General features: G+C 39.5%; 1 protein-coding gene across 4 annotated transcripts in view; it reads right to left on the minus strand.

The window, feature by feature from the left end:
- The window catches only part of LOC149571466 (uncharacterized), a 141,002-nt gene extending 126,645 nt beyond the window's left edge, over positions 1–14,357 (minus strand). For 3 of the 4 annotated variants that reach the window (XR_016359821.1, XR_016359820.1, XM_089812982.1), the window contains exons 1-3: positions 13,494–14,357; positions 13,133–13,230; positions 13,008–13,032 (exon numbers count right to left, since the gene is read on the minus strand). Coding sequence is in view for 2 of the 4 variants with exons in the window: in XM_089812982.1 (XP_089669108.1) it covers positions 13,008–13,032; positions 13,133–13,230; positions 13,494–14,025 (655 nt within the window). In the remaining 2 variants the exon portion in view is untranslated. The remainder of the gene's footprint in view (positions 1–13,007; positions 13,033–13,132; positions 13,231–13,493) is intronic. The other variant, XM_089812981.1, reaches the window with a different exon arrangement.
- Between the last annotated feature and the right edge of the window lie 680 nt (positions 14,358–15,037).

The following is a 15,037-nucleotide window of genomic DNA, read 5'->3' on the forward strand; positions in this document are numbered from 1 at the left end:
GTACAAATGCCCAATAGGAGGATGTATGGTGCGGTTAGGATCGACGGAGAGGGCAATCGCAAAGACTAGTATGAGGAATTGGTGCAGACAATAGTGCGCAATGATTTCCAATAATCCAGATATGAGACAAATAGTTCTAGATATGCCAAACAATCGATAACCACCAAATCGCTCCATAATAGATATATCAATATCTGCCAAAATCGAGCCAACAAACACAGGCAGAATAGGGTGAGGGATAAATCCCACCGAAACTGCATGAGCCAAATAGGGAAGATCTTTCACTTCCAAAATGGCGAACGATCTAGAACTCCGACAAAAATTCGCAGTACATAGAAAATAATCCAAAGCATGCCTAAAGACTACCTACAAGTCGTGCTTAAATACCTGCCGAGAAACTTTCTAAGGGTGTACAAAGATAGCCGACGGCGACAAACTACGTAAATAGAAATAAAAATGGGTCCGAGATAAATTAAATCAATCGGCCCGTTACAAAAGTTTGATAAATGATTTACTTTATAATGAGAACATTACAAAATCGGAGAACCGAAGGCCAGGCCAGAGTTGCGCATGTTGATAAAGATGCCAAATCATCCCATTCTGAAGATGCTGAAAGAGAAGTCCTAGTTAACAAAAGAGCCTTGCTAAGTGGTGAGAATGAACTTGGTCAAAGAAGGAGCTTGTTTCACACAAGGTGCAAATGTGAAGATAATGTTTTAATGTGATCATTGATGGTTATAGTACTGACAATCTGGTATCAGAAAAGATGGTCACAAAGTTGAAGCTGAAGAGGCAAGAACACCCGTGTCCATACCGTATCACCTGGGTGCAAGATGATCACAAGGTCATGGTCAGTGAGAAAATGCTCAGTGAAGTTCAAGATTGGAAGCTACTAATATGTCATATGTTGCTCGGTAGGCCGTGGCAGTTCGACAAGCATGTCGTACATGATGGGCAAGCAAATACCTACACTCTGACAAAGGATGGAGTGAAACATAAGTTGAAGTCGTTGAAGGAGAAAGAAGAGAAGGTATGTAGTGCTACCGAAATATGTTTTGTTGATGGAAAGGAGTTTCTCCAAGGTATGAAGCATGAGCACATGTGTTTTGTTGTAATCCCAAAAGATGGTAAAGAAGTAGAAGAGGTACCTATAGAAATTGCAAATTCATTGGGAGAGTTTCCTGATATTGTGTTAGATAATGTACTTGATGGATTAAACCCAGTGAGGAAGATCAATCACCAAATGGATTTGATTCCAGGAGCCTGTTTGCCAAACAAGGCAGCGCACAGAATGACACCAACAAAAAGTGAAGAGTTGAACAAACAAGTTCATGAGTTGTTGCAGAAGGGGTTGATTCAAGAGTCTGAGTCCATGTGTTGTACCAACAGTATTAGCACCAAAGAAGAATGGAGGATGGAGGATGTGCACAGATTCATGGGCTATCAATAAGATCACAATCACATACAGATTTCCATTGCCAAGGGTGGATGATATTATGGGTTGCTTGAGTGGATGTAATATTCCCTTTTGAGACATTAGAAAAATTGAAGTCTTATTCTATATAATATTAAAATTGACTCTGAGACATAGACTCAAAATATTAAAAGGTCAATTTAATGTTATACAAGGACAAAGGGTCAAGGAGGAACAAGACGAAATGCCTTATGGGAGTTGACGAGCCACAAGGGAGTACGATGAGAGTCAGAGAGGAGCCAAAGAGTCTTGGTTTGTGTATTAAAAGGGGAAAGAGGCTCATTGTTGAGTATGCCTGATTTTATGACTCAGTTCAATTTTCTCTCTTGTGAGAATTTTCAGAAAGCTTCAGGTTTCAGCTAGTTTGACGACGTAGCCCCTCACGCTGGCAGACAGTAGACGCAAACCCATTGTCTCGGGAAACATCAGTCCAAGTGTTTCATTTGCGCTTACAAGTTATTATTCTATCATTCTAATCCGACTGTTAATCTGTATTTAATATACTAACATTATAACATATAATAACTACTAAAATTTGACACCATTAAAAACAATAAACAAAGCTAAAAATCTAAAACTTAAGGCAAAAAGCTAAATTGTCATGGATGCACACGCTAGTCACAGATGGCAAGGCAGGAGCTGGAATCGGCAGGGATTCTACAGCCTAATCTCTACAGTCAACAAAAGCAGGCGCTACTTCAAAACTGAGAAATCTATCCAATTAACAGTGAAACTGAAAAACATTCAGAAATCTCCCAAATGCTAGATTGTTTTGTGCATTTAACAGCCAAGGATTCTATGTTATAGAGAAAAATAAAGCCGGAAACCCTACAAACAAATGCCAAAGTCAAATATGGCAACTTCTAAATGTCCAAGGCAGTAAAAAATCATTCTCGATTTTAGCAGGCGAATAGCAACAAACTTCTAAATTTCTACAACAAGCAAAAAGCATTCCTAACTTTAGTAGGTGAACAAAAGCAAACATTTTAGGAAAAAATAATTTTCAAAAAAATCCGACTCTCGTGCATTGTATGCATCAAACACTATGACATAGGCATTGCCTATCATTTCTAGCTTGTATACAACTATTTCAAGTTATATATTATGTTGTGGATGCCATTTTCAATATGCATTGCACATTGCATATTGCTTGGTCAAAACAGTTGCTAAAATGATAGAATTTTAATCTCTAACTTCCTTCACTTGGCAAGCTCTAAATTTTGACTCAAATTTTGTAAAGATTAAGTCAATATTTGAAATTTATCTATCTCTCCATTGCAAAAATTTTATATCCAAGAAATCTCTTTGGATTCATTTTCAATTTTTTTGCAAGAGATTTATATACTTCTTCCCTTGCTTCTTGAGAAAAAAGGTATGATTCTTTGTCATTTTCATAGGGCTTTGTTGTATATATTTGTTGTCTTGGTTATTCAAGTCTTTTCATTTCAATTTTTAGATTTGCATTTTGTATATTATGCTTCTTTTATCTTCTGTCTAAATTCTCCAAGTTGCATGTGCAAGTGCTTCATCTTGCTTGCATATCCAGTCGGGATTAAAAAACTCGTTCTTGAAAGATACTACCAAGGAAAGCAAGCACAATTGCAACATGCTTTTGCATCTAAAAATCCCATCTTAACGCTTCCACACACTTCATCTATGCTTGTTATATCACAGTCGCGTAACTTAGAACTCATGATGGTGGTTGCTTGTACACTTGCTTATGATGAAAACATAATAATTCATTATAAGTAGATGTTATGCTGCCCATTTTCCATACATTTCCTATGCATAAAGCTTGTTGTCTGCACATGCTATTTCCCTTCAAAAACCCATTTTTGGGTTTTCCCACCGTATAAGCACATATTTTGAGCTTAAACACAAGTATCCATTCACCGTCCCAAAAATTTCCAGCCATACGACATATGCAATGCTCCCAAAAAAAACTTATTTTTATGTTTTCCCCCTTTTAAAGAGATGGTTTTATGCATGCAAAGAAGAAAGGAGGACACGAAGCAAGCATGATATCATACTGGAGCTTATAAGGAGGTGAAAGAATAATTATGAGCATAGAGTGCTTTCAAGACAGAAAAAAGGCCAACAAACACTCAACAGAACAATCAAGGATGCATATTCATATTTCGGCTCAAGATGCTTCCACCAAGCCAGAGCACAACAATCGTAAAACACTAGGCGTCTTGTACCAAAATGAAGACCAATAAAGCATCATGTAATAGAAGTCGTGTCTTGTTAGGCACAGAGAATATTTTCATCATCTATTTCTAATTTGTAATTGACATATTACCTGTAATGGAAAAACAAAATGTAATTGCATGTGATAGTATTACGTGCAAAGTTGTAACATATAATCAAGTTGCAAGTGCACTAGACATGTAACTTTGACTAACTTTGAAGTAGCCAAAGTTAGTTAAGAGTTTGTTTTTTAATAAGTCAAGGTAGTTGAGGGTTTCCCCTTTTCTTTCCACCTTTCTCTCTCTTATTTTTCTATATAAAGGAGGGAGATCATTGTAAACAATAATTTGTTGGCAATGGAAGAAAATTCTACCAATTTGTATTGTACACTCTAAGACTTTGTGCTTGGATGTTGTAACGTCCCTTTTTGTCGTTTCGTGACAACTCTACAAGGAGATCATTCGATTGTTGCCAGAGATGTCCATCAATGGTGTCCGTCCTCTAGTATTTGATGACAAGAGCTACCATACGGTGATTGCAAAATGCAATTAGGAGGGGGTGTACGGTGCAAAATCGGGCCGTACTAGATGACTGGACTGATGTACGGTGGATGTGAATTGCTCTGTGGCCGTACAGTGGGAGAATACAAGAGGGTCGTACGGTGGGGACCTACTAGGCCGTACATGTTTCTACTGGCGTACGGTGGAAGGGGAGGGATGGTCGTACGGTCAGTTGTACTGTGGATTGGTAGCAAATGGAAGTGAAGACGTGTGGGGAGTAGTCTAGGTAGGTTGTACAGTAAGTCGTACAATGAGTGAAGGGAGGAAACAAGGAAGGTACAAGGTGTGGTGGAAGATGTGTGGGGGAGTGAAGGTCGTACGGTCAAAGAGGGAGCCGCACAGAAGCCACACGATACAACAATGATTGCAAATTCATTCATACAAACACAAGTAGATCAGATACAAGATTAGAGACATGAACACAAATAATTCCTTCAATATATGCTGAAAGATGGTGCTCCGAATTGCCAGATTTGAGCAAAGTATTACAGGCAACGGAATAGGGTGAGGGTTGAATCCCACTGAAACTGTACAAGCCAAATAGGGAAGATCTTTCACTTCCGAAATGGCAAACAACAACAACAGAGAATCCCAACTGGAATTCATAGATAAAGAAATAATCCAAAAAGCATACCTCAAGACAACCTACGCATCATGCTTAAATACCCGTCGGGGACAACATTCTGAGGGTGTACAAGGATAGTCGATGGCGACAACTAACGAAACAAAAATAAAAATGGGTTCGAGATACATTAAATCAATTAGCCCGTTACAATAGTTTGATAAAATGATTCATTTTATAATTGGGAACATTACAGTCCTCCTATCACAAATTTTGCTTGTCCTCAAGCAAATGCAATGTCGAGTGCTAGAGAATGTGCTCGCCCTCCCATGTCGCGTCATCCAATGGCAAATGTTTCCAACGCACTAAATATTCCTTCACTATGCAGTTCCGCAGAATCTTCTCACATACTTCGATGATCTCGGCTAGGTCCAAGATGAGCTTGCCTTCTTCATTAAGTGGTGGAAGGTCTATGGCAACCATGACATTCTACCCAATGGCCTTCTTCAAGCATGAAACATGAAAGATGTTATGAGTACGTCTTCGCTCCAAAAATTCCAACTCATACGTGACTTCACCAACGCAACGAACTACATGATAGGGGCCATAAAATTGTCGCTTCAATTTTTCCTTTCCCTTTTCCTTCAATGAGGATTGTTGATATGGTTGGACCCTGAGATAGACCAAGTCCCCGACTTCAAAACTTCTCTCCAATCTGTGTCTATCGACGTACATCTTCTGTTGATTTTGCACCCTCTATAAGTTTTCCTTCAAGCATCTTAGTATGTCCTGTCCCTCCTTAAGCTAGTCTCTCGCCCTTGGTGCGGGACTGTCACCCAAAACTGTGTCGATGAAGGAAATGGGTTCGTACCCGTATAGAACTTTGAATGGTGCCATTCCGATGGACATGTGGTACGTGGTATTGTAGCAATACTCTCCTAGATGTATCCATTTGACCCACACCCATTGTGCCGAAACGTAGTCCCGAAGGTAACCTTCGAGCCATTTGTTCACAATCTTTGTTTGTCCGTCTGTCTGAGGGTGGTAACTAGTACTTGGTGACACTTGTTCCTGTCAATCGAAACAATTTTGTCCAGAAGATACTGATGAATCGCCCATCCCGATCACTGACAATGTTTCGAGGTAACCCGTGCAGATGAAAAACTTCTCTAAAAAACAGATCGACAACTTGTGCGGCCTGAAAATCTAAGGGGATGGCGAAGAAGTGGGCATACTTTGTCAACCTATCAACCACCACAAAAATACAATCCTTTCAATTCACCTTGGGAAGCCCTGTTATGAAATCCATTGAGATACTTTCCCACTTATGTTTTGGAATCATCAGAGGTTGCAGTAATCCGGCAGGTAGAGTATGTACGGATTTGTTCTGTTGGCAAACTGCACACTCTCTTACATACTACAACACATCCCCTTTGAGTCATTTCCATGAAAACCTCTCCCGAATACTTTTGTAAGTTTTGAGGAAACCCAAGTGTCCTGCCAAGGGTGAGTCGTGTACTTCCTTCAAAATTTTCTGCTTCGGTTTGGATTCCGACACCAGAAATATCTGATTCTTATAGTAGATGATGTCATCCACCACTCTGTACCGATCATCCTGGGTGTTGCCATCCATTAGCTCAAAGGCAAATGTGTTTTTGGAGTATTCTACCAACAATTGTGCCTTCCAGTCAGCTGAAATTTGGTTTAGTGAGCAAATGGCGAGTTCCCTAGACAAGGCATCTGCAACCACATTGTTTTTCCCTTTCACATATTCAATGTCAAAATCAAAAGCCTGAACCTTGCTTACCTATTTTTGTTGCCTTTCGTTCAAGTCCTGTTGCTCCAAAAAATATCTCAAACTGTTGTGATCCGTACGGACGACAAACTTGGCACCCACCAGATACTACCGAAACTTGGTCAGTGCATGTACGATGGCCAACATTTCTTTATCGTATATGGAATATAAGTGTTTCGTTTGTGTAAGCTTCCTGCTCTCATAAGCTATGGGGTGTCTATCCTACATCAGTACCACGCCAATGCCTTCTCTGGACACATCGCACTCCAAAATGAATGGTCGAGTGAAATCGGGTAATACTAGTATGGGACAAGTGCTCATTGCCTCTTTCAGTTTATCAAAAGTGATTGGTGCCTTTTTGTTCCACTAGAAAGACCCCTTTCTTGTCAAATCCATTAAGGGTGCGCTGAGCTGAGAGAATCCTTTAATGAACCTCCAGTAATAATTGTACAGTCTGAAAAATCCTTGCAATTCTGTGAGTGATTTTGGGGGAGGCCAATCAAGGATAGCCTGAATCTTCTCTAGATGAACTTGAACTTCGTATTTACTAACAACATGCCCCAGGTACAATATTTCTGTCATACCAAATTCACACTTGGATTGCTTGGCGAACAAAGACTGCTCCTCCATGATCCTTAGGACCATCCAGATGCTTCAGGTGCTCCTCCCATGTCCTGCTATAAATAAGATCATCAAAAAACACCAATAAATACTTACGCAATTGCCTGTTGCAGATGCAATTCATGCATGATTGGAATGTAGCAAGTGCTTTGTCAATCCGAATGGCATGACCAGAAACTCACAATGTTCATAGTGACAATGGAAGGCTGTCTTTTCTACATCTTCCTCTCTCATGCAGATCTAATGGTATCCAGAACGGAGATCTATTTTTGAAAAATAGACTGCACCATGCAATTCATCCAGCAACTCATCTATCCTTGGAATGGGATATCTATTTTTTATTGTTCTTTTGTTCAACGAACGGTAGTCCACACACATGTGCATCGTCCCATCCTTCTTTTTGACCAACACTACAGATGACGCGAAAGGGCTAGAACTAGGATGGATCCATCCTTTCTCTAGCAATTCCTGAATCGTCTTTTCAATCTCATCTTTGAATTTCTTGAGATGGCGGTACAGTGTGGTTATGACCGGCTTGGCTCCTGCTTCCAACTCGATAGTATGTTCAAACCCTTGATGAGGCAGTACGCCAAGAGGAATGTCAATGAAAACTTTATCATGCTTACTCAAAATATCCTAGAGTTCATCATCCTGTGGAGGTGTTTGTTGTCCTTTTATAGGTTTTGCTGAGATAAAACAATATGCAGCCCATGCAACGTCATCACGCCGAAAAATTGCCTCCATCTGTGCACAGAAACTTCCCTCGAACCCTCATTTGCCATTCCGCGAAGAACAACCTTCTTTCCATTGACAACAAAAGTAAATTCCATCCATTTGAAGCTCTGAGTGTATTCATCAAGTGTCTCCATCCACTGTATGCCCAAAATAACCTCCATGTCATCAAGGTCTACTATGAAGAAATCCTCGGTCACCGTGTGATTCGCCATCGTGATACTTAGCTAAGGAACAAGGTGTGTGCCGGGTTGAAGAGTCCTTTCGGGAACCTTGACCTGAAAGCCTGTGTGCGTCTCTGTAGGTAGACATCTTCGCTTCACCAGAGATGAGTTAATGAAGTTTAGAGTGGCTCCGCAGTCAAGCATCACCATAACCCTTTGTCCTTGAAGGGTTCCCCATACACGAAAAACTGTGCACCTCGGGCTACCGGCTAGGGCAATGGTTCCTCCGCGTCGTACCAAATTTGCAATTCTCTCAATATGGTTTAAACTAACCATGTTGGTGTCGTTGTGAGATTGGTTGTCTTCGGGCAGTATTTCTTCCTGTTCGTCCTCATCATCGAACACAACCTCAATGTAATGGATCTTCCTTTTTCCGAGGCATCTGTGGCCAGGCTCCCAAGGTTCCTTGCAATTGAAACAAAATTTCTTCCTTCGGAGTTCCTGTCTAGTGGCTTCGTCCAACGACGGCTTCCTGGGTGGAGGTTTGTCTCTTGGATACACCGGTGATTTGGAATGTGAGTAACTTCGAGAGGATGACACTGATGATGATGCCATACTCCATGCTTTATTGATAACCTCCGACAAGGTGGCAGGATTGAACTCCTTTACCAACCTTTCAGAGGTTTTGTCAGTCCGTCTGTGAAGAGCACTACCCATCTTCTTTCAGAAATGTAAATGACCAAAATAGAGAGTTTATGGAATTCCACAATGTACTGATCGACCGATCCAGTTTGTCTCAGCTGTGCCAAATCTTTGAAATTGAGTTTCAAATCTTTACCATCAAATCGCTCTATCAATCTCTCTGTGAATTCCGCATAAGTATTTATTTGATCATGCCCTAGTGTGATGGTGTCATGATGCCACCATTCATGCGCAACTCCCTCCAAGTGCAGCACCGCAAATGTGATTGCTTCTTCTTCTGGCATAGGATTCAGCTGGAAGTATCAGCCTTCATTACCCACGCTTGCGCAGATATGGATCCGGATCCGTCAAATGGAGACAGATTTACTTTACTCAACTTTTTTCTGAGATCATCGTTAAAATATCTTTTGTATCCGCCTCCCAAATATATCATTCTCAGATCCGTGTAATCTTTGTAGGAGATACCTTCCTCAAAATTGGCATTCTTCCAGTCTTCTCGCATTTGTTCTTACATCTCTTCAAAGGTCTCTTCAAAGGTTGGTTGGTTCCCTCTGTGTTGTGCCTCCTTCCGTGGAGGGAAAGTCGGCATGGAAGGTCGAGAGCGTGTTGGATGAGGGTTTGATTTACCCGACACCAAGTCCACACTATGACCATTTTGTTCTTCGAATATTTTATTGTCCGCCAACTTCTTGAGAGTCTCTTCCATGAGTCGCTGAGTATCAGTGATCTGTGTCTGATTCCTGGCAAGTTCCCTCAGTAGTGCCATGAGTTCGGAAGGTGTCGGTTCCAGTTTGGCAGCCATTCAATCAATGGAATGTGTCCTTCTCTTCTGGCTATAAACTCTCATTCACTATCCACAGGCTAGCAGGATCGAAGCTTTGATACCACTGTAATGTTCCTTTTTGTCCTTTCGTGACAACCCTACAAGGAGATCATTCGATTGTTGCCAGAGATGTTCGTCAATGGTGTCCATACTCTTGTATTTGATGACAAGAGCTATCGTATGGTGATTGCAAAATGCAATTAGGAGGGGGTGTACGGTACAAAATCAGGTCGTATTGGATGAATGGGCTGATGTACTGTGGATGTCGATCGCTCTATGGCCGTACAGTGGGAGAATACAGGAGGGTCATATGGTGGGGGCCTACTAGGTCGTATGGTGTTTCTGCTGGCGTACGGTGGAAGGGGAGGGATGGCTGTAAAGTCAACCATATGGTGGATTGGTAGCAAATGGAAGTGAAGACGTGTAGGGAGAAGTCCAAGTAGGCCGTACAACATGTCGTACAGTGAGTGGAGGGAGGAAACAAGGATGGTACAGGGTGTGGTGGAAGATGTGTGGGGGAGTGAAGGCTGTACAGGCAAAGAGGGAGCCGCACGGAAATGTCCTGATACACGGTACAACAATGATTGCAAATTCATTCATACAAACACAAGTACATCAAAAACAAGATTAGAGACTTCAACACGAATAATTCCTTCAATATATGCCGAAAGATGGTGCTCCGAATTGCCAAATCCGAGCGAAGTATTACAGGCGATGGAATAGGGTGAGGGTTGAATCCCACCGAAACCGCACAAGCCAAATAGGGAAGATCTTTCACTTCCGAAATGGCAAACAACAACAGAGAATCCCAACAAGAATTTGTAAATAAAGAAATAATCCAAAAAGCATACCTCAAGACAACCTATGCGTTGTGCTTAAATACCCATCGGGGACAACATTCCGAGGGTGTACAAAGATAGCCGACGGCGACACAACTATGGAAACAAAAATAAAAATGGGTCCGAGATACATTAAATCAATCGGCTCGTTACAATAGTTTGATAAAATGATTCATTTTATAACGGGAACATTACAGATGTAAATCAGATTGCCTTCAATAAAAGAGGCGGATTGTTTTGAGACTTTGTGCCTATTCAAACTATTTTGTGACAATATTTTCTTGAGTTGATTATGAGTTTTACTACTTTGATTCAAGAGGGATTTGGATTCAGTTGTGCAAACTTTGAGCTGCCTATTGTATTCAATGCCAATTTGAACTTTTGAAGACTTTGTGCTACAAAAAGACAAATTGTGATAGATAGTAATGGTTATTACTTAGAGCTAAAGACTTTAAGTGGTTTTATTAAAATTGAGAGTATCTAGTAAGAGACTTTGTGCCTAGCTATTCTCTTTGAGTCCTCACAAGACAAGTCCAGGAGACTTTGGGTTCTTGTATTTGTTTCACAAAAATATAAAAAGTAAATTGCAGCCCCTCATATTGTTCTTACATCAATTCTAGGGGCATCGGTATTATTGTTGCAATAACGCACTTTTTGTTAAGTAAGAAAGTAGTAGTTGTATACAAACCATTCCTGAAAAAAGAGGAATTGATTAAGAGAACTGCCCTTTTTGAAATTCTAGTTAATTTCTTGTTGAAAACACCTATGGTAAGAAGGGAGCCTCCCCTACTACTGAGAGGATAGAGAATTCTCATGAGACATTGCCTAAAGTCACAATTTTATAAGTTGCGGTCACAGTGACAGACAAAATGTTTAGCCAACTACTTACCAGGGACATTAGAAATTTTAATTCATGATGAAGACCCCAAATTGGCAATTGATCACAACTACTTTTAGCCCATCACTGAGAAAAAGTGGGAAAGCTAAACACCTCTTCACAACTGCCTGCATATATGATGGTCCCAAAAATTCTGTAGGTACGTATGGAAGAGCCATTCCTATTAATGAGAAGGGTATGAAAATGGGTTTGTAAAGGTCCATAAGAAAAACATACAGTGTGGAGGATGCTGAAACAATTAGGGATCGATGGACTAAATTTGCATATTTTCAAGACTATAATTCTTTGGTTAACATAGATAGTCTCACTATGGTGCAAGAAACCCAAGTAATTGGTGACAATTAGAAAAGAAACTAACATTAGCACAAACACTTCCTGTCCATGTTCTTTCATAGGATCAGAGGGATTGGTCAATAAAGCACTTTTACCACTCTGCTAAGAGAAGCAAACTTAACTCTATGAAAGCAAGGAAGATAGTTGTCTATAGTGCCTTGCATCTTCTAGATTGCACAACGAATGATTAAAAGAAGTCTAATAGCACAATGGGATGTAGAGCCCAAGAAGTGAAGATGGGTAGATGAGAATATAGATTTGCATCCAAGGTTGAGATCCAATTGAAAATGCCAAATGAATACAGCATTTCCAACAATAGGGAGCTTTTCAGGTGATACCCATTTGATGAAGACCACTATTTTTGGCCATGCCACAAAACATTGCAAAGCATTTTCATGGACACTTAACTGGTGACAGCTATAAGGGAATCTAACATTACTGCAAACATTTTCTGTCCATGTCCTTTCACAGGATCAGAGGGTTTGGTCAAAATATAATTTTTATCCACTCTGCTAAGAGAAGCAGGCTACCTCTATGAAACAAAGAAGATAGTTGTCCATAGTGCCTTGCATCTTATAGATTGCTTCACAACCAATTAAAAGAAGAGTATAATAGCACAGTGGGATGTAGACATAAGTAGATGACAACATGGATTTGCATCCAAGGTCAAGATCCCATTGAAACAGCCGAATGAGTACGGCAGTTCCAACAATAGAGAGCTATTAAGGTGATCTCCATTTGACGATGACCACCATTTCTGGGCATGCCACAAAACGTAGCTAAGAATTTGCATTTTGACAATTCTACTTTAATGTTGTAGTTACAACTTTAGGCTTGCAGTTGATAATGACATAAGATAATGAATCGTCATTGATCAACAATCATAATCCAACTTTAATTTTGACTTCCAAAGTGATGCGAAAATAGTATTGTATTTAAAATTTGACTAATCAGTCCTCCATTCGTATTAAAGCGCCAATGTCATTTAATCTCATATTCTTTGTTTATTGTTTCTCTTTGGCAGTTTTGCAATAACTTTATATCTATTTTTAGCATCCAAAAATTGGAGAAAATTTTCACTCTCCGTGGGAAATGTCCCTTGTCCTTGAAACTTGGTGAAATGTAGCTACGAAGTGAATTGAAAGCAATTAAAAGGCAATATTAGATCGTTAATGTGATTGAACAATAGCAAAAGAAAACTTAAGGGAAAATCTGCAAAAAATAAATTAAACGTGGGCAAATAAAGAACTCATATCATACATAAATGTCACACATACTGAAAAATTTTATAAGATGCTAGTTTTAAAAAGGTACCTTCTGAAAGAGAACACTGCCAAACCTGCAATTCAGTAAGATGGAAACAATCATAATCTATTGAATTTAGGTGTAGCACAAAGCAAATAAGATTTTCAACTAAAAAGTGTTATGGAAAGGCATACCTTATCAAAATTATAGATGTGGTATTCTGCAACTGTGCAACTTATAGAGTAGCGTTCAGCTATGAATGTGTTCAAAGCTAAGAGAAAACTGCCAAGAACTGCATACACAAAGACACTAGATCTGAAAAAAAAATTCAAGTGATAAATAATGTTCCCCACGTTCTTATATCTAGTTGTATGCACATAAAATTATGTCTAAATTTGTTCAGATTTTCATGTTATTTCTTGGTGCATTAGAACTTCTCGTACATAAAACAAAATTCTCCAAAAAAAAACAATGGTAGACAAAAATGTTCTCAACATTAAATAAACAAGCTTAACAAAACGAAATTTAAAGCTAAGCGATACGGTTCCTGCATACCTTCATCAATGTCAACAGCAACAACAAGCTTTCCGGAATTCAGCTGATTGTTTCGATATCCCAGAGGGGTTTCATTATTGAATTTATCTGTAGATGTGACAAGCTCATCTTCGTTGGCCTCCGATGTAACGACACTAGAACTTTCAAGAACGGTAATATGATCGTCTCCAATTGTATGTATCGATTTTCCGACCAGGGAAATCCTGCTATTCTTATGCCCAAGCAACGATTCAATTGACTTATTATTCTCCACACAAGGCCGTGAAAATTTAGACGTCCATGTTTTGTGATTGCGGGTAGTATTATTTACGGAATGCAGGCCTCTATGGAATATACACGATGAGTTACCATTAGAGTCCCATATTTCTTGAAAGTTGGTTTTATGATTTACAGAACGAATTTTTTTATTGAGGATACCCACTGAAGCTGATTTAACTCCGAGTAATGGATGATGTAAAGCCATTTGCATATACGGTGAAGATTTCAGGGCACCGAAACCCTTCGAATTGGATCGAAAACTTCTCAAGATCATTTTCTATTCTAATGCCATTAACTATGCTGAATCAAAGGACAAACGGTCTTGGGCTGAATCAGATTCCAAACACGAAAAGAGAGTCAAACGGTCTTGGGCTGAATCAGATTCCAAACACAAAAAGAGAGTCAGCTAATTAGCAAATCCCAAATTGATATTGACAAGGCGATATGAGTAGGGCCTCGCATATTCTCTTTCACAAAAGTGCAATGTGATTCACGAGCAGAAATCAAAATGTCGACGAATTGAGATTGAAGCTTTTAATAACGTTCACAAAATGCAGCAAAAAAATCATGCTTCTTTTTGTGGAGTTGAGACAGCCAATAGTGGGGTGGGATCCTATCTTTGGTATACGGGTTTTTTCGTTTCACGATGGAGCTACTCGTAGGTTCTTCATTCCAAGTAACAAGTACTTTTCATTTATTAGTACCTGTTAGACTTGTGATTTTATAGGCACTTAATTTGAGTTTCAAGTAAATAGAAAAATTATGTGTTTATGGTTTGTCATTTTCTAATAAATAAATATTGGGAAAAAAAAAAAAAAAAAGTTTAAAATCAATATTAATGTTTTGGTGTGCTTTCAAATTTATCGGTTTTCTTAAAAGATGTTTACAAACTTATGTTGAAATCTATTTATTTTGTTGATGTTTGAACTTCTTGTAGCATGCTCCAAAATTCCTCCACTACCATCATGCCACCCAAATCCTTGTTCTTGCATCTTACAAGTGGAAAATCTCCCTCTTACGCACATTGTCTTTGGCACTCCTCCCTATGCCAAAGCTTGTGTATGCCCTTTGTCATCAAATGAGGTAGAATCACTTGTCCCAATATTTTCCAAACCACTGATCTCTTCCCCTATTCTGCCATTGTCACCTTTAACATAGAGCTTCACTCATCAAACCTTTTGAAGGGTTCATTATGGCACTACACAAGCTCCTCGATGTTCAGAACAAGAGCAAAGTGGAGTGTGTGCACTCTAGCCACAATGGTGTCATTGTCACACTACATAATG

This window comes from Cupressus sempervirens, chromosome 2 (assembly GCF_028749045.1).
Source record: "Cupressus sempervirens isolate cs-2001-9-10 chromosome 2, ASM2874904v1, whole genome shotgun sequence".
In the NCBI taxonomy this organism is placed as follows: Eukaryota; Viridiplantae; Streptophyta; class Pinopsida; order Cupressales; family Cupressaceae; genus Cupressus; species Cupressus sempervirens.